The sequence below is a fragment of the Pogoniulus pusillus genome, chromosome 22, assembly GCF_015220805.1.
Source record: "Pogoniulus pusillus isolate bPogPus1 chromosome 22, bPogPus1.pri, whole genome shotgun sequence".
Taxonomy (NCBI): Eukaryota; Metazoa; Chordata; class Aves; order Piciformes; family Lybiidae; genus Pogoniulus; species Pogoniulus pusillus.
Window position 1 is genome coordinate 19318460 of NC_087285.1, and position 19499 is coordinate 19337958.

Sequence of the window (19499 nt, forward strand, 5' to 3'; positions counted from 1 at the left end):
GCCACTGGCCCAGACCTCTCCCTCCTGGCTTCCCTTCCTCAAGAAGCAGGGATGAAAGTCTGTTGGGTGTTGTAATGAGCAGTGAGGTCTGGAAATAAGAGAGCCATGTTGCCAGTACCCCACATAAGAGGGAGAGGCCCATGAATCATATCCTCATAACAAGATCTGAACCACACATATTCTTTTACCTCAGAAGTAGTAATGCTGTAGTTGCTCTGCCAGCTCAGCTCACTCCTTCCTTTGTACCAGATGCAGCATCCTAATCACTCAAGAAGGTAAAGGATTGGGGTTGCTGCTGTCCTCACAGAGGTGGCAACAGCTAAGCTGGCCACGGGAGGTAGTAAAAGGTCCTCACTAGTGGTAGAAAACATCTTCTGAACCTGCAACCCTTAAAGGATATTTAATAGAGGGGAAATTCTGTCAGATTTTAGGTATTTGGCTCTTTCAGGTGGTCAGGGAAGCTGAAGGTCTGGGAAATAAAGTGAACACCATGGTTCAAAGTTTAAATAGGGATAAGCATAGTGCTCAGTCCTTCTGCCTGTGCAGAGTGGTGAGTGGATTGCTGTGGTCCCCTCCAACGCCTTCGCTGGAATTGGGTTTGTCGTGTGAGTGTTTGGGAGCTGAGTCAGGCAGGCATTGAACAGAGCTGCCCCAGCAGCGAACTCCCCCCGGGCAGCAGTGCTGCAGACTTGCCTTTGCTGGAATGTGTTTCTCAGCTCTGATGCATTTTCTGCTCCTGATCTCTGTCCTGCTTTGTCTCCTCCGCAGATCCCAACAACGTGTGGTACACCTCAGCCTACCGCATCGTAGCCACTAGAGGCAGTGATGCTGAGCTCCCCTGCCTCATCACAGCTCCCGAGTACGGCTCCAGGGTGACTCTGACAAGGGATGACAACTCTCAGCTCTCCCCTGGGACCAACTATTCTTTCAGCCCCGAGAAAGGAATAACGCTGCACAACGTGCAAAGCCAGCAGAAGGGCTCTTACCAGTGCCAAGCAGTCATCAATGGAAAGACAGAGAAGTCACCAAGGATGAGACTGATTGTTCAAGAAGGTAAAGGATTGGGGTTGCTGCTGTCCTCACAGAGGTGGCAACAGCTAAGCTGGCCACAGGAGATAGTTAAAGAAAAGTTCCTCACTGGTGGTAGAAAACATCTTCTGAACCTGCAATCGTTAAAGGATATTTGCTAGAGGGGAAGTTCCATCAGCTTCTGGCTAGATGGCTCTTTGAGGTGGGTCTCTGGACTCAGCAGTGTTCAGATCTTTGAGGCACTAACACAGAACACAGGAAAAAGTCCACCTGTCCCCTTGATGTTCTGCAAGTCCTCATGCCCCAGTGCTTGGGATGTAACCGTGGCAGAAGATTCCCCTTCCAGCAGTGCTGGCTGCTGTGGTCTCCTTGACCTCTACTGCTTCCCATAGCTACGTGCACAGAAAGGAGTGATGATTCCCAGGAAAGGAGAAGGCAGAGGATGGAAAGGAGAAAGTAGCCTGGCCTTGAAGAGTCTCCAAAGTGCACAGAGTCCCTGGGCCAGCTGCCATTGACTCTTTCCCTGCTTGCCTTTGTGTAGGACTGGAGAAGCCTCTGTCAGTGACGATGGACCCCATCGACCACGTGAGGATCGTGGGTGAGCCTTTCACAGTCACCTGCAGAGTGATTGCTCCTTCCCACAAGTATGACATCAGATGGGTGACAGCAGCAAAGAATGTGAGTTGTGCAGCCTCCAGGGGGCCTTTCTGGAAACTGGCAGCCATAGGGTGGTAAGAACTGCCCAGACCCGAGTCACCTGCAGCAAAGCCTTGAACCCCCCAACCAAAGCAGCTGCCCAAACAAGCTGTAGACATCTGAGTATGGTCACCCTTTCCTTGAGGGGACACAGGGTTAAGGAACACCCAGCTATTGTCAGGTTCTGGCTGCAGGGTTCTGCACTTTAGCCACAACAACCCCAAGCAGCACTACAGGCTGGGGACAGAGTGGATGGAAAGCAGCCAGGAAGAAAGGGACCTTGGGGGTACTAATAGATAGTAGGCTGAAGGTGAGCCAGCAGTGTGCCCAGGTGGCCAAGAGATCCAGTGGCATCCTGGCCTGCATCAGGACCAGTGTGGCCAGCAGGACAAGGGAGGTTATTCTGCCTCTGTGCTCAGCACTGCTCAGGCCACACCTGTGGCCAGGTCTGGGCTCCTCAATTCAAGAGAGATGTTGAGGTGCTGGAAGGTGTCCACAGGAGGGCGCCAAAGCTGGTGAGGGGCCTGGGGCACAGCCCTGTGAGGAGAGGCTGAGGGAGCTGGGGGTGTGCAGCCTAGAGAAGAGGAGGCTCAGGGCAGAGCTCATTGCTGTCTGCAGCTACCTGAAGGGAGGTTGTAGCCAGGTGGGGGTGGCCTCTACTCCCAGGCAACCACCAATAGAACAAGGGGACACAGTCTCAAGTTGTGCCAGGGGAGGTCTAGGCTGGATGTTAGGAGGAAGTTCTTCACAGAGAGATTGGCATTGGAATGGGCTGCCCAGGGAGGTGGTGGAGTTTCCGTCCCTGGATGTGTTGAAGTAAAGCCTGGATGAGGCACTTAGTGCCATGGTCTGGTTGATTGGACAGGGCTGGGTGCTAGGTTGGCCTGGATGATCTTGGAGGTCTCTTCCAACCTGGTTGATTCTATGATTCCTGAGGAGAGAAGGAAAGCTCCTTGAGCACCAGCCACAGGACCTACCAAGGCAACGTGTCTCCACCCAGCTCTACCAGCAAACATCCTCAGGACACAAAGATCTGGGTGAAGGAGGGGAATGCATTTTGAAACCTCTGCTGTGCTGACCTTTAGCTGCTCAATGGTTAGATAAGGTTTGCTAGAAGTCCTTATTACATCTGGTGCCTTTATGAAGGACTCAAACCAGCACAAAGTATGTTTGGGTGACACAGCACGAGGCCAACTTGCAGTCAGAAGGCTGACGATAGCTATAACCCAAGCTGCTGTGGAACATCTGCCTGGCATACTTAGGCTTTGTAAGAGCCTCTTGGTCTTCATGCAGATGATTTTCAGGGCCAGAGGCTCTATCAAAACTCAGTGGCCCAGAGGGGGTGGGTCTGTTCACCGTAAAGATTCAGTTCCATTTCTCTTCCAAGAAAAGCACAGCACTACAGAATTGTCAAGGTTGAAAGGGACCTCAAAGACAATCCTGTTCCAACTCCCCTGCCATGGGCAGGGACATCTCACACTAGATCAGGTTGCTCAGAGCCACATCCAGCTGGACCTTAAGAATCTCCAGGGATGAGACTTCTACAACCTCCCTGGGCAACCTGTTGCAGTGTCTCACCACCCTCATAGTGAAGAACTTCTTAACATCCAGTCTGAATCTGCCCACTTCTAGTTTTGCTTTGTTGCCCCCAGTCCTATCACTGCCCAATACCCTTAATAGTCTCTCCCCAGCTTTCTTGTAGCCCCCTTCAGATACTGGAAGGTCACAATAAGGTCTCCTTCACAGAAAGAGCGATTGGTCATTGGAATGGGCTGCCCAGGGAGGTGATGGAGTCACCATCCCTGGGTGTGTTTAAAAGGAGGCTGGATGAGGCACTTAGTGCTGTGGTTTAGTTAATGAGAAGGGTTAGGTGATAGGTTGGACTCGATGATCTCAGAAGTCTTTTTCAACCTGGTTAATTCTGTGATTCCTCTGAGCCTTCTCTTCTCCAGACTGCACAGTCCCAGCTGTCTCAGCCTGTCTCCATAGGAGAGGTGCTCCAGCCCTGATGTTCCCTCCTTGCCTGACAGGTCAGCAGAAGGAGAAAGCCCAGCTTTGAAAATGAGAACTACTTCATCAACGACAGCCTGTCCGTTCCAGCGGTGACCATGGCAGACAGTGGGAGGTACACTTGTGTAGCCAACAACTCTGCAGGCTTCAGGAATGCCTCAACAATGCTTCAGGTGGTAGGTGAGTGCTTCCCCAAAAGAGCAGGCAGCTGGGGGCTGAAGCACACCTAGCCCAGAGATTTTGCTGCATCTGCCTCCGTTCCTGCTTAGCTCCGTTGTTGGAAACCTCGTTCTGAAGGTTCCCAGGAGAACTGTGGAGCTGCTAGGAAAGGAGTTGCTGCTCCCTTCATTTGCTTGAGGAGCAGGAGGGCATTTTATCTTTTAGTGCTGGATGAAAAACCACAGAGCTCTTCTCAGTCTCTGTGTGTTCAGAAACAGCTTTAAACCAGACAGATGGAAGAATAGAGCAAGGTTATGCCAAAGACCAGGAAAGAGCACGAGCAGAGTATGGATCTTGTCTCCTCCAATCTTATCTCTTCCAGTAACAGCTCCACATAAGAGGATTTGGGTCTATTCTATACTTGTTGGATGGAAAATGCATCCTCACAGCTTGTAGGCTGGGATTTGCTAAAGCCTTGGCTTGGAAAGAGGGTTTGGTCCAAGGCATTTCCAAGTGAGAAGCTAAGGGACTGGTCTGCTGTGGACTATCAGGACATGCAGCTTTACCCTCATCACTTACTAGGACACAGAATGTAAAACCTCTGTCCCCAGGAGGGTTCACCAAGGTTTTCTAGCTCTCCTCAGGCAGTGTAATCCAAGCAGCCATGACAAGGAAGCAATTATAAAGCACTCCTTTGGTAACATAATCATTGCCTGCTGCAGCCTCCAAGTTGAGGCAGCTCTCTCCAACAGTGGCCCATTTATGAAGCCAGTTTAAGCTTGTTTCAGGTTTCTGGGCATGCCTGCTGATGGTCATGCTGTCCTCCACCCTGCAGAGAGAGGCTATGTGCTCCTGACCCCCATGCAAGCCACCAGCCAGGAGGTTGCTCTGGGAGAGAGTCTGAAGTTGCAGGTTCACATCGAGGCTTACCCAAAACTTCTCCACTGGGGCTGGAAGCACACAAACCCCCTGAAGAACTCTGGAGACACTCCTTGCAAAGGCCAAATGACCTCTGGAAACAACTGGTATGTGCTCTCTTTCTTCCATACTGGCCATGGCATGTTTCCAGCAGTGCCTTCCTTGGGAGGCAGCAGACCCCATGCTGCTGGCTGACAGAAAACTCTCTGGTTTTAGGGAAGGGAACTGTTCTGCCTTTTCTGTCTTCTCTTTTCAGTATTAGCCAAGCACAGTGAGCAGGTCTGGTCAGGTCAAAGAGGATACCACCTCTGCCTGTCTTGGCAGCTTTCTCTGTAGAACACCTTGTGGAAGCCACTGTCACATCTGTGGTTTGGTTCTTCACTCTCCTTGCAGGAAGGGGTTGCAGGGGTGGATGTACAGTAAAAAAGCCTGGACTGCCTTGCTGCTCCTCAGACCTCTGCCATGCTCTGAGGTCTGGAGGGTGTGTGGGTACTGTATGCCCCACGCCAAGAGGAGCCAGAAACATCTTTATGTGTGTAAGACCTAAAGGAGGGCACAGCTTTGCTCCTCCAAAGCCTGCAGGCAAGTGAGGCCAAGGGCCAAATGGAATCATTTGGGGAGCTTTAGCAATTCCCCTTTCATTTTCTTAGAAACTCAAAAGGATCCACAAGAGGAACTGTGGCCCTCAACAAGCATGATGATGGCTTTAGGGCAAGCTGTTTCATGTGATGGGGTCTGAGGGACAGAGAGGGGCTGAGCACTAGAGTCGGTGTCTTGATGGGCTACATCTGCAAGGAGCTGTCAGAGGACCATCCTCTGGCCCTTCAAAGGCAGTGATTTAGGTATTAGAGTCCTTCTCTCCTTCTTCTCTCCTTCTCTCCTTCCCTGGAAGAAGCAGGGAGCAGATTCCTTTCCTGGGCTGGGATTACTGCTGGGAAGTGTTCACCTGCTCCCAGGCATGGGAATCAGCTGCACCTAGTTCAGCAAAGACTGTGTGAGTGCTTGAGTTTCCTCAGCAAGGTGTCCTCGATGGTGTTTGCTCTCTCTGTGTGAGCAGGTACAACAACACACTCCTCCTGAACCGCCTGCAGGAAGGAGAGGGAGGCCTCTATACGTTTTATGCCCTCAACAATGAGACCAATGCATCAGTTACCTTCAGTGTCTCTGTGAAATGTAAGTGCTTGGCATTGCCTGCTCTTTCACCCTGCTCGCCCAGCTGGCAGCAGGTAGGGTGGGGTGCCAGGGTGCTTCCAGTCCTGTGCCCACAGGACATACAGTCAGACTGGTCTAGGAGCCAGCCCAAACCTGTGTAGCACAGGGGTCCTGGTGTTTTGTTGTTGCTCACATGGGCAGCAGAGCAGAGCAGAGGGAAGGTGCTCTCTCTCTGGCCACAGCACTCACTGCTTATCTGCCTTCCCCGACAGCCCCTCCAAGGGTCTGCAAAATCAAGGTGCCAGCCAACGACTCCAGCATCCTTCAGTGCATGGCCATTGGCTACCCTGCCCCACGCATTGAGTGGTACCACTGCCCCATTCACTCTGACAGGTGAGAAGTGCCCGGCAGGACGAGCGCCTCCAGGGTGTGCCCTTGCCCTTGCTCTGCTGGTGCTCACTGGGCAGCAGCATGTGAGCTTCCTGACGGCAACGCAGCAGTGCCTGTCAGTAGCAGCAGTGGGAATGTTGTCGTGCTAGCCAAGGGGGTTCTTGGGGACTGTTTGAGGAGAGGGAACAGGTTCTGTTGTGACCTTGAAGAGTTCGACCACTTGTTCTCCCAGTGCTTTTCCAAGGAATGTGAGAATCCTTTGGAGAAGTGCCCTGATGTAAGCTGCTGAAGAGCTACATCCTAGGTGGTCCTTGTCCCCTTCCTGGGACCTCCACAGGTCAGGGGCTCTGCTGAACACAAGCTTAGCAAGCTACAGCGTGATGGGAGGCAACTGCATCTGCTTGAACAGGAGCTGTTGTGTCTCAGTACCAGCCCCATTCAAGGAGGGAACTGCTGCCGCAGTTGCAGGCACAAAAAGGGCAGTTAAGGCTCTTTCTCTACAGAGCTTTGGTGTCTGTGGAGAGGTCTTTCAGCTGGTCAGCAAGTAACATGTCTCATAGAGCTGCAAACCAGATTGCCTGCATCTCCTCTCCAGTCAGACACAGGCAACTGTGCTGCAGAGGAACCCTCATTCTTTCCTGCTCCGTTTCTCTGCAGGTACAACAAGGACTACAGCTTGTTACTGAATGACTCAAGTCCCCAGGTGGTAAACATGTTGCCCTTCCAAGAGGTGGAGGTGGAGAGCATTGTCCCATTCCAAGAGCTGGGTGCTAATTTCACCTTCTGCTGTGTGGCCATTAACAAAGAGGGGAATGCTTCTGACGTGTTCCACTCACTCACCATCACCAGTAAGAAACAAACTGGTAGCTTGGCAGAGCTGGGGAGGATCTGGGGGCTTTGGGGGGCTCATTTTCCTATGCACATATCCCTATTGTGTTGCAGCAGTGGTGGAATAGATTCCACAAGACCTCTGTCCTCACAGGAGGTGGGAGAGGGGCTTTGGCATTTGGCAGTCCTAAGAGACAAGGGAATGGCTGACTGGGCATAGCCTGGTGCCAAAGGCTGAGCCATGCCATGGATACCTTATAACTGCAGGACCTAGCTTCAGGAACAGCACAGCTCACTGCTGCTGCTCAGCCCTCTGCATCTTTTGATGGCTTTGCTCTTGCTGCACGGATCTTGGTCCTCTGTTAATCTGACCTGCACTTGCTGCTGTTGGTGTGGAAAATGGGGTGCATGAGGGGAGCCACTGCAGCCTTGAGTTTGGCATCGAGAGCTTCCCTCAGCAGTACTTTGTGTGTCTCTGAGGCTGTGTTGCATACAGAGCAAGCCTAAGTGACCAACTGGGTAAAATGTTCCCAAAGGTGGCATTGAAACAGGAGTGTTTTACTCATCCCTGGTGTGTTTTTTTTTCCTCCTCCAGGAAGTGTCATAGCCCCTCCAAACAAGCTCTTCAGCCCCATTCTCTCCACCTGCATAGGCACATCGGTCCTGCTGCTCCTCCTACTCCTCTTCCTCCTCTACAAGTACAACCAGGTCAGAGTCACAGAAACATCCAGGTTGGCAAAGCCCTTCAGGATCACTAAATCCAACCTATAACCATACTCTGCATGATTCACCTTAAACCATATCCCTAAGCACCACATCCAAATGACCCTTAAACACATCCAGGCTGGATGTTTCCCTCACCTCCCTGGGCAGCTCATTCCAGTGCCTGAATTCCCTGTGGCATAGCACATGTAGAAGGGCCTGCCCAGCTTCAGAGACCACAGGGCCTCTGCTGGCAGCCACAACGAGGCAGCATTCAGCCTGGAGGTCCCTCATCTCCACTGCCTGCCAGCTTCCATAGGAGTTTCCTGCTGCAGGGCAAGGTTTTTGCACCAACCCCCTCTCTGTCCCTGCTTCTTCAGTCTTGTAATCTGGAGGTCGCTGTAGATGTTGGTGCTCATCCTGTGCTGTTAATTACAGCTGGGTTTGTCACCATGAATCCACAGACTGAACTCAGGAGGGCAAAAAAAATTGGTTTGAGTTTGCATCTACTTTTAATTCTCCTCCTTGCTTTATAAAAAGCTGTCTTTATGGAGAAACAGGATGGTGTTAGAAGGCACTTGTCTCCAGGAAGCCTTGGTCACTATTTTTATCCAAGAACTGGCTCCATTTTCTCTGCAGGATTCCTGTTCCAGCATTTGGATTCCTTCTCAGTCGTTTCCATAAACTGCACCAATCAGTAGCCACCTCTGCTTCATCAGTGGGTGAAAATCTCCTGGTTTTCAGCTCTGCCTTTGGCACTCTTCCTTTGGCAGCCCATTCAGGCTGCAAGTTTCGCAGCAGAGCCCTGCTGCTGGTTTCCAGGAGATCCAGAAGAGCCCTCTCCCAAACAAGCACCTACAGCTTTGCAGGCAGAACTGTCTTTGACCAGTTCAGTTGTCCAGGATGGGGGAGGGCAATGGATGTGTAAGCATAACTCTGAAGAAGTAGCTGTTAGAAAGGCCTTGGAAGCCCAAGAGAAGCAGGATGTGCTGGTAAAACATCTCTCTCAGCCATGGGCTTCCTGAGTCATGAATGATTGCTGCAGTGCTGGTGAATCATGGAGCAGAAAACAGGCTGCAAACACTGCCAGTGCCTGGGACATTCTTTATGGGAGACCTCCACCAGAAACTGTGCTTCTTGGAGAATCCTGTCTGGGCCTTTTTGGACAGCTTGCACAGACACAGATGTTCAGCTCTCAGGCTAAGGAAATAGAAGCTGTGGAAGAGAAAACAGATGCTGAGCATCAACACTGCAGATTTGTTTGCCTCAGTTTTCATCCCTCATGCCTGTGCTAACCCATCTTTGAGCATCTGTCTGCACTCAGCATCATTCTCTTCAACTACCATGAGGAATTGGGGAGGGGGAGAATTTTGGTGCCCACCCCCCATAGCTGGGACGTGAGGTGATTGATCGCAGCCATGGTCACTGTGCCCATGCTTCCTGGTGTCTGCCTTGATGGGCCTGAGACCACCTTTGGCACGCTGGGGGAGGTGCTTGCCTGTCTCCTAGCACAGAAGAAAAGCTCTCTCTCAGAGTACTCTCAGGCCATTTCACTGTCTTTATGCCTCCAGCTTGGCTCCCCCAACCCTCTCGATGTGAGTGACAGCAGCCAGCACAAGCTGATGATTGCCTCTGCCCATGGGCTCCAGCACTACTTCTCTCTGCCTTGCCTGGTTACTTCTGCCATGATATTCGTGGAAAAGAGAAGCCATTTCTTACTTCTCTTTCCCCATTTCTTGTTTAACCCTCTAAGGGAAGCAAGGCTGGGCCAGCTCCACTGTTCTGCTGTTCTCAGCAATCCCAGGCACAGAGGAAGGAGACACAGTGGGGACATCTCACTCTGGTCCCAGCCTGGCACTGTTAGTCCCTGGTCTGGTGGACCATGCTGGCTCCTCCAGCTCTGAAATCCCAAGTGAGGATAACAGGCTGCTTTAAAGGAAAGAGACAAGAGAGCCTCCCTCAGTCCCAGGTGATGACTTGGAGGGACTTTGTAACTGCAAAGGGACCAGACTGTCCAGGCAAAGCCTCTCTCTCTCAGTTCAGGGTCAAAGCAACGACATTTGGTGGGCTGAAACCAGAGTCTTCCCTCGATGCCTGCAGGGTATGTGCTGGCTCTGGGGAAGCCTGAGGAGCACTGAGTAACTGCAGTCTCTTCCTTGCAGAAACCCAAGTACCAGGTGCGGTGGAAGATCATCGAGGCCTGTGAAGGGAATAACTACATCTTTATTGATCCCACTCAGCTGCCATACAATGAGAAATGGGAATTCCCCAGGAATAACCTCCAGTTTGGTAAGAAACCTTTCTTGCTGCTGCCTGCTTGTCTGCAGCTTGCCACAGAGCTGAAACACTCCAAGGGACAGAGCCAAAGCAACTGGGCACCACCCAAAGCTGCATCCAGGTGCACCATCCTTAACCAGGCTGTGAGGCTGTCTTTCACACAGGGTGGCAAAACCTCCTTCCAACCCTCAGCTGCTCCAAGGGAGGCTGAGAGGATCATGTCCCTCCTGACAAATGCCAAGGCACAACCTCCCTCCAACCCCCAGCTGCCCCAAGGGAGGCTGAGAGGATCATGTCCCTCCCCTTGCAGCTGGGGTCATTCTAATGTGTAGTGCTGGTGAGCCCATTTTTGGGCACAGCTTCTTTTATACCATCTCAGCTCACCATAGAGTTCCCCTCAGACATTAACCAGCTCCTGACTAAGGGATGTGTCATCTTGTTTGTGCCCAACATGAACCCCCACCCACCAGACATCTTCCTCAAGGCTGCATGCAGGGCAACTGCTCAATCTCTTCCTATAAAGCATCTCATGAACACATTTCTTTTCCCCCCCCTGCAGGAAAAACTCTTGGAGCAGGAGCCTTTGGGAAAGTAGTAGAAGCCACTGCTTTTGGGCTGGGAAAGGAAGATTCGGTCCTCAAAGTGGCTGTGAAGATGCTAAAGTGTAAGCCCAGAGCAACCTGCAAAGGCTGGAATCCCCCCAAGCTCTTTTGGGCAGGGTGCAGTGTGTGCCCACCAGGTGTTGGTGCTCCTCAGCATGCAGCACTGCTTTCTCAGCTGTTTCTAAGTGTTGCTTGCTGGAATCATGCTGCTGTCTCTTTTTGTGGACACATGGCCAGAAACACAGACAAAGGACACAGTTTCCTCTCTGAGTCCCTCTCCTTGTTCCATCTCTCTCTCTACCTTTTTCTACCCACTCCCATCATCTCTTCCTTGTCTCTGCCTCACTCCTTCACACAGCCTTTCTCCTCTTCTCTTGCAGCATCAGCAGACACAGATGAGCAGGAAGCTCTCATGTCTGAGCTGAAGATCATGAGCCACTTGGGCCACCATGAGAACATTGTTAACCTGCTGGGAGCATGCACCTCTGGAGGTGAGTCCCTACAGTCCCACCTGCTCCTCTAAGGCTCTTAAGGCTTACAGCAGAGATGAGCTGATAAGCTCCAGCTGTGTGAGGGCCTGGAGGTGGTCACCTCCAGACACACTGGTGTGCAGCATGGCTGCTTCTGCTTCTCCCAGGGGAAGCAAGCCTCAGGACAGCAATGTGCACTTGTGGGCAGGAGGGCCAATGCCATTCTGGGGTGTATTAGAAGGGCTGTGGCTAGTAGATGGAGCAAGGTTCTCCTGTCTCTCAACTCTGCCCTGATGAGGCCACATCTAGAGTACTGTGTCCAGTTCTGGGCCCCCCAGTTAAAGAGGGACATAGAACTGCTTGAGAGAGTCCAAAACAGAGCCACAAAGATGCTGAAGGAAATGGAGCATCTCTCTTATGAGGAGAGCCTGAGGGAGCTGGGGCTGTGCTGCTTGGAAGAGACTGAGAGGTGACCTCATCAATTGTTATCAATATGCAAAGGTGAGTGCCAGGAGGCTGGAGCCAGGCTCTGCTGGGTGATGCCCAATGACAGCACAAGGGGCAGTGGTGGAAGTTGAGGCATAGGAAGTTTCATTCAAACATAAGGAGGATTTTTTTCCCTGTGAGGGCGACAGAGCCCTGGAACAGGCTGCCCAGGGGGGCTGTGGAGTCTCCCTCTCTGGAGATAATCAAAACCTTCCTGGAGATGTTCCTGTGTGATCTGCTCTAGATAATCCTACTCTAGCAGGGGGGTTGGGCTGGATGAGCTTTGGAGGTCCCTTCCAGACGCTGACATTCTGTGGTTCTGTGAGACAGTTCCCCATAGCATCACTTACCAAAGCCTTTCTGCCTCTCTGGCAGGCCCAATCCTCGTCATCACCGAGTACTGTCGCTATGGAGATCTGCTGAATTTCCTGAGGAGGAAGGCTGAGTCCATCATCATCCAGGATTCTGCCCTGGACACTTCTTTAGACAGCACTGCTGATTACAAAAACATTGATGTGGAGAAGAAGTACATCCGCAGGTAGGAGCAGGGCTTGGGTGGTCACGGGGCTGAGCCAAGCAAGGGCTGGCTGGGTACCTGCTGGGAGAAGCGTGCAGAGAGCTATGCTGTGGCAGAGATGAAGGCCAAAGGTCTGAGGGCTGTACAAGCCACTGGGGCTGTTTAGGCTCTATTGTAGTCCCAGGTTTTCCTAAAGTCTTCGAATGACCCAGAATAAATGTTGGTTTCTACCCAACCTGCCCTCCCATGGCCTGGGACTGGCACTTTTTATCTTCCTTGCACTGTTGGGTTTGAGGGACAAGAAGCTGAGTGCTCTCCAGCAGCCAAGGGCAGTCTCTTGACAAAGGGTGAACAGTACTTGGAGCCACAGGGCTCCTGTTAGAACGTTTTGGGCTGGAAGGGACCTTTGAAGCACATCTAGTTCAATCACTCTGCAGTAAGCAGATGTACCTCTGCTCTGGTGAGACCTCACATGGACTGCTGTGTCCAGGTTTGGAGCTCTCAGTACAGGAAGGGCATGGACCTGATGGAGCAGGTCCAGAGAAGGGCCACCAGAATGATCAGGGAGTTGGAGCAGCTCTGCTACAAAGACAGGCTGAGAGTGTTCAGCCTGGAGAGGAGAAAGCTCCACAGAGAGCTAACAGCTGCCTTCCAGTACCTGAAGGGAGCTACAAGAAGAATGGAGAGAGACTGACTGCAAAAGCCTGCAGTGACAGGATGAGGGCAATGGCTTCAAACCAGAGAAGAGTAGACTTAGATTGGATGTTAGGAACAAGTTCTTTACTATGGGGGTAGTGGAACACTGGAACAGTTACCCAGGGAGGTGGTTGAAGCCCCATCCCTGAAGATCTTCAGAGTGAGGCTCCACAGGGCTCTGGGCAACCTCATCTAGTTGAGGAAGCCCCTGCTTACTGCAGGGGGAGGTTGGACTGGATGAGCTTTGGAGGTCCCTTTCAACCCAGACCATTTTGTGATTCTGTGATCATAATCAGCTTGCTCAGAGCCCTGTCCACCCTAAGTCCCCTTTCCAAGTAAGCCTCGAAGTTGACCCTCCCTTTGCTCTTAAGCCACTAGCCAAGCCACTGCCCACAGGCAGGGATGCATTTTCTTCTCTCAGTGGCTTTAGAGGAGGGCAGAAGGTAGTGCTGGAGAGTTGCTAACAACCTGCCTCCATCTTTGTTGTTTCTGACTCAGTGACAGTGGCTTTTCAAGCCAGGGCTTGGAAACATATGTTGAAATGAAGCCAGTGTCATCACTGTCATCAGCATCTTCAGCATCATCAGATTCTGCACAAGCCAGGGGTGAGTTAAAGCTCATTTCTGTGTTTTCCTGATTTCTTTACTCTGGCCATCCTGTCTGCTTCAGCTCTGGAGAACCAGGACACAGCACAGCTTGATTCCTCCCCAGGTGTGCAGCAACTCTAACACTTTGTTTTGGATTTCAGGGAAAAGCTCAGAGGAAGAAGATGAAGCCAGGGAGGATCTTCGTCCCCTCAGTCTCTCTGACTTGCTACATTTCTCCAGCCAGGTGGCCCAGGGCATGGCCTTCCTTGCATCAAAGAACGTAAGAGCCAAGCAGCCAACTGCCCTCATTGCCCAGCGTGGGAAAGGCCAGGCCACCCAGCAGCCACCCCAGCAGGATGTTTTTGGATGGGGTGGCCAAGTTCAAGCAAGCTGCTGCTGGAAATGGTCCTCTCTGCTCCACTGACTGGGTTCAGGCATGCTGGGCTGTGGTGACTGCTGAAGGAAGCCTTCAGAGCCTTTGTCTGCCTTGAGCACCATGCTGGCCTTCACAGCAGGGCAGACCCAGGCTGTGCATCCTGCAGCTCTCAACGTTTTCTCCACAGCTTTTTCTTTTTTAATGTGCCCCCAAGCAGCACTACAGGCTGGGGACAGGACAGAGTGGCTGGGAGCAGACAGGCAGAGAGGGACCTGGGGGTGCTGGTAGACAGTAGCTGAAGATGAGCCAGCAGTGTGCCCAGGTGGGTAGGAGAGACAGTGGCATTCTGGCCTGGATCAGTGTGACCAGCAGGACAAGGGAGGTTCTTCTGCCCCTGTGCTCAGCACTGCTCAGGCCACACCTTGAGTGCTGTGCCCAGTTCTGGGCTCCTCCATTCAAGAGAGATGTTGCAGTACTGGAATGTGTCCACAGGAGGGCGCCAAAGCTGGTGAGGGGCCTGGAGCACAGCTCTGTGAGGAGAGGCTGAGGGAGCTGAGGGTGTGCAGCCTGCAGAAGAGGAGGCTCAGGGCAGAGCTCATTGCTGTCTACAATTACCTAAAGGGAGGCTGTAGCCAGGTGGGGTTGGGCTCTTCTGCCAGGCAGCCAGCAACAGAACAAGGGGACACAGTCTCAAGTTGTGCCAGGGGAGGTCTAGGCTGGATGTTAGGAGGAAATTGTTGGCAGAGAGAGTGATTGGCATTGGAATGGGCTGCCCAGGGAGGTGGTGGAGTCACTGTGCCTGGAGGTGTTGAAGCAAAGCCTGGATGAGGCACTTAGTGCCATGGTCTGGTTGATTGTCTAGGGCTGGGTGCTAGGTTGGACTGGATGATCTCGGAGGTCTCTTCCAACCTGTTTGATTCTATGAGATCAGGAACCTGGATGCAAAATCTGTCTTGCATTGGCAGCTTCCCTTCTGTCCCAGGGACAAGGAACTGAAAGTGGCCCTCGAGCTGTCTGCCAGAGCATTTAGGGTATCAGGGAGTAGCCATATGACTTCAAGATGAGGACACAGGGTTAATAGCTACCTCCCATGGGGAAGATGATGACCCCATGAGTGGTTAAAGGATGTGGCATGAACTGTCATGATGTCTTAACATTGCAAACAAGTTCCTTGCCATGAGAGTAGTGGAACACTGGAACAGGTTGCCCAGGGAGGTGCCTGGGGCTCCATCCCTGGAGATATTCAAGGTTCACAGGGCTCTGGGCAACCTAATCTAGTTGAGGATGTCCCTGCTGAGTGGGGAGGGGGTTAAACTGGATGACCTCTGGAGGTCCCTTCCAACCCTGACCATTCTGTGTCTCTGAACTGGTTGGTTCCTTGTACAGTGCCTCTCACAGAGGCTTTTCCAGCTGTACATCAACTTCCAGGGCTAAGTGTTATTCTAGTGAGAAGCCAGGCCACAGGGAATAGGTTGGGCCTGCTGGGGGCCACTGGCTATGTCTCAGGTGTGCTGTCTGCTCCCCAGTGCATCCACCGTGACTTGGCAGCCAGGAACGTGCTCATCTCGGACGGCAGAGTAGCCAAGATCTGTGACTTTGGCCTGGCCCGGGACATCATGAACGACTCCAACTACGTTGTGAAAGGCAATGTGAGTAACTGAAACAGGGACAGAAGAAGGTACGGGGGTGGAGTGAGGCCGGAGAGCGAGGACAGGGGGCAGCAGGAGCTGCCAGCTTGCCCCAGCCTGCAGCGCTCTCTGCTCTTCCAGGCTCGCCTGCCCGTCAAATGGATGGCCCCGGAGAGCATCTTCGACTGCATTTACACGGTGCAGAGCGATGTGTGGTCTTATGGCATCTTGCTCTGGGAGATCTTCTCCCTCGGTAAGAAAGGAACAAGCTCACAAGCCTCTTTGTGGTTTGCATGCCCTGACACCCCTGCAGGACAGTTTCCAGGACAGGAAGAAGGTTGATGAAACTTCAGGTTTCTCTCTAGGTAGAACAATGTTGTGCCTCCAGCGTGACCATTACATTCTGCATGGTTTGCTCCAGCTCAGAGTCTCCAAGAGGGAGTAGCTAGCACTGGCTCAGACCGTACTCAAGGCTGCTTCTTCTCAGCTCACAGGGCTGGAGTGTTAAGGCCTGTGGTCTGAGAGCCACCTCTGCTCCTCTTGCTGTCACAGGTAAAAGTCCCTATCCCGGCATGGTGGTGAACAGCAAGTTCTACAGCATGGTGAAGCAGGGATACCAGATGGCCAGGCCTGACTTTGCTCCCTTGGAAATGTGAGTGGCTGCACTGAGATGCACCCTACAGGTGACAGGGTGGCTGGAACTGCTTCGTGAGGTGCAGGTAGGGAGATGGCACAGGGACACTGGTCACAGATCTGCCTGCTGCTTCCAGGCACGTCTGTCCTCGAGGGTCAGCCTGGGTTCTGCTAGGCTGCTCGTTCCTCCTGTAGGAAAGCCAGACCTGGGGCAGTCCGTTATGATGCTCCACCCAATACTTGCCCTGCTTATGGAGAGAATAGGGAGAGAGCTCTTCTTAAATGTCTGCATTCCTGAACTTGAATTTTTCTTGCTATCAGTCAGCTGCTTTTTTACCCCAGGACTGTGAGGTGACATCACTGAGTAGGCTACAGGAGGGGAATGAGTTTAAGCTTCAAGAAAAAATAAGTACTAGAGGTCTAAATCCCCTTGCTGATAGAGGTCTTTGCCCTATCCATTTCTGTGCTCACCTTTCCCTGGAGCTCTGCATGTGCACTAACCAAGGTTTTACAGAGAGGAAAACAAGGCACTACTCGGGGCTGTGCCCTCCCCCAAAAGCAAAGTGCTGCAGGGGTGAGCCTGGGGGCATTGAAGCTTTGCAGCAGCACAGTGCAACCCCTCTGTCCTTGTTTGGCTCTGCAGGTACAGCATCATGCAGGCATGCTGGAGCCTGGAGCCCACACAGAGACCTACCTTCGACCAAATCAGCTGCTTCATTCAGAAAGAACTTGAGGAGCATAAGGAGCAGGTGAGGGCCTTTGCAGAGCAGAAGGAAGCTGTGCTTTCCACCTACATGAATATAGGTCCTGGGAAACTTTCCTGGTGATGTCCCTTCCCTTGAAGTGATGAGAGCAGTTTACTGTGGGTGGGAAGCACAGGGAGGCACCCAGCTTCCCCCGTGCTGTGCAGGGTTAACTCACCGCCCCTGCCAACTGAAGTGGCTGGACAGAGAACTAGAGCTGCTTTGCAACAACCCCTATGGGCAGCAGCGTGGATAGTGGCAGGACTACCAGAGCTGGAGCCCTGCCCCAGCCCCCAGGGTTTGGTGTGCAGCCTTGTGCCCAGCTGCCCTGCAGCAGCATGAAAGCGCAGGTACGTCTGTGCTGCCAGGGACCCGCTGTGGGCACAGCCAAGGGAGGGCTGAGTTAGCATCCCCAGCTGGTAACCCACGCAGGAGCAGATGTGCATCACTGAAGGGACTGAGACGCTCGGGCTGGGCTGTTTCCTTCTCTTCAAGGACTACACCAACCTGCCCTCCCGTGCTGAGGAAGACAGCGGCTGCGACAGCGGCTGCTGTGAGGAGTCCTGCGAGCAAGAGGACAGCGGCCAGCCCCTTCTCAAGAGCAACAACTACCAGTTCTGTTAGCTGGCACCACAGCCTCAGGGTAGATTGCTGCCCACTCTGCTCTACAGAGCACATGGTTCTGCTCGGCCCTGGAACAGATGCCTTCTGCTTTGGCTCTCCTCCGTGCTTTCTGAAGTGTGTTACCAGCTCCCTCACTGACGGGACAGCACTGGGGTGCCTTGAGCCCATGACTCCCCATGGGGTCCCTAAGGTCTTGCCTGAAGCATAGAGTTGTTAGGATGATGCCATGCTCCATCTCAACAAGGTACAGTGAGGCTCTCCCCCTTCCCCAGAAGAGGCTGTGGGGTGGGGTGTGTAGGGTTTTCTTTTAACGTGACTTGCAGCCAAGTGAGACATCTCCACGTGTCACCCACGGGGCTGAAAACCTTTGTGTTCCATGAGCACGTCTTGACCTAAGTGCTGAAGCTGGAACTGCTCTCCACACCCAAAGCAAGCCTCTTCCTTGGTGTTCTGTCCCCTTCCCTTTGTCAGTCTGACCTTGGATGTTGCAGAGTGAGTGTTTAGACACAGGTAAAGCCCCTACTTAGCATTAAATGTGCATTAACCTCTACCTTTCCTCCTGCCATCTACCTCTCTGCAGCTGCCGCTTCTGCAGGGAGCATTTGGATGAAGTGAGCCAAGGAGCCAAACCCAGGGTTATGTGAACCTGTGCTCCAGTAACAGGACAGAGGGGCACTGATTTCTCAGGTAAAATGCAGAGGTAGGCAGTGCTCCTCACATGAGCACTGAACACAACCCCAACCCAGGAAAGAATGGCAGCTTAAACAGATCTGCAAAGGATCAGCATAACACATACCTTACAAACTCTGAGTTAGTTACTCAGTATGTAGCAATCACTGCCTGTGTGAGAGCTCTGCTCTTGTACATATCCCTGAGTGGATTTTTAACAGCACAGCTGAAGTAATTTTTTTCCCCCCCATAAGCTAGGGCCTAATGCCCTTAAATTTATTCCTCGTGTGGCTCTTGTGCAGGGCTACCAATGCCACAGCCACCCTGTCTTGTGCAGCTATCAGGAGGAGCTCAAGAACTTTCCTGCCTCCACCAGACTGAGTTGGTGGAGGATCAGTATATGCCAGGTACAAGCACTGACAGGGCTCAGGCAAACAGTGAGGCTGAACTAGAGTGTGGCAAGATGGCCTCTGTCACACTGAGCAACTGCACTGTGGGCCACTTCTGATTGCATTAAACCTGGTTTATGCTAACCCCCAAGTGATTCATTCCTCCTTACTAAAGACAAAGCTCCTGTATTTCTGTCTCTCAGCATTATAAAGAATTAAAATGTTTAACAAAACCCAGCTTTTCCCAGGGCTTTAAGGACTGCTCTCAGTGAGGAACATCGCAGCATGGGTGATGCACTGGCCCACCTTCACACCCTGCAACTCTTCTCCAGTTCCTCAGACAGTTCTCAGACCTCTTCAGCCTTGTGTAATGAAAAGACTTATTAAAAGCAAGGTTCCAAAGTACTTTGCTCCAACTGGCCTGTCTCTAACGGGGGGAAATACAGCAGTGCTCAGGCATGGATATAAAGGGGGAGCAATTTCAGTTGTGCTGATGGGCACAGCTGACAGCAGTCACCATGCCTGAGACAGGAGCCTGTGTGGGAAGAAGCAGAAGCACCCTGATAACCAGAGACTGGACCTTACCACAGCAGAACCTCCTCTGGCAATGGCTTAGCTGCATCTAGCACTGCAGCCCAGGCTACTAAGCACATCCTGAAGAGAAGTAACCATCACCTGCTGCAGGCTGTCTCCTCTGAAAGTCACCTCAGGCATCAACCATCAGGAGCACAGAAGCTGCATTTTTGCCATTTCTATGCTCAATACCTTAGCTATATTTAGCAGGATAATTTTCTTTCACACTCTGGTGAGGTGGCCCAAGTAATTTCTTGAGCTGCTCCTCTTGGAACATCTTGCTTCTGAGAACACCAGGCTGTTCCCCATCACCACAGCAGTGACCACCACACCACTTGGACTTGT

At 52.3% G+C, this 19499-nt stretch overlaps 1 protein-coding gene across 3 annotated transcripts in view; it reads left to right on the forward strand.

Annotated features, from left to right (window-relative positions):
- The window catches only part of CSF1R (colony stimulating factor 1 receptor), a 28287-nt gene extending 9301 nt beyond the window's left edge, over nucleotides 1–18986 (forward strand). For all 3 annotated transcript variants that reach the window (XM_064162077.1, XM_064162076.1, XM_064162078.1), the window contains exons 5-23: nucleotides 769–1053; nucleotides 1571–1707; nucleotides 3756–3915; nucleotides 4730–4919; nucleotides 5870–5985; nucleotides 6237–6357; nucleotides 7012–7202; nucleotides 7778–7890; nucleotides 10047–10173; nucleotides 10721–10825; nucleotides 11144–11254; nucleotides 12095–12257; nucleotides 13431–13537; nucleotides 13681–13799; nucleotides 15422–15544; nucleotides 15665–15776; nucleotides 16076–16175; nucleotides 16800–16905; nucleotides 17395–18986. In XM_064162077.1, coding sequence (XP_064018147.1) covers nucleotides 769–1053; nucleotides 1571–1707; nucleotides 3756–3915; nucleotides 4730–4919; nucleotides 5870–5985; nucleotides 6237–6357; nucleotides 7012–7202; nucleotides 7778–7890; nucleotides 10047–10173; nucleotides 10721–10825; nucleotides 11144–11254; nucleotides 12095–12257; nucleotides 13431–13537; nucleotides 13681–13799; nucleotides 15422–15544; nucleotides 15665–15776; nucleotides 16076–16175; nucleotides 16800–16905; nucleotides 17395–17523 — 2615 coding nt within the window. In that variant the 3' untranslated portion in view covers nucleotides 17524–18986. The remainder of the gene's footprint in view (nucleotides 1–768; nucleotides 1054–1570; nucleotides 1708–3755; nucleotides 3916–4729; nucleotides 4920–5869; nucleotides 5986–6236; nucleotides 6358–7011; nucleotides 7203–7777; nucleotides 7891–10046; nucleotides 10174–10720; nucleotides 10826–11143; nucleotides 11255–12094; nucleotides 12258–13430; nucleotides 13538–13680; nucleotides 13800–15421; nucleotides 15545–15664; nucleotides 15777–16075; nucleotides 16176–16799; nucleotides 16906–17394) is intronic.
- The last annotated feature ends 513 nt before the right edge of the window (nucleotides 18987–19499 follow it).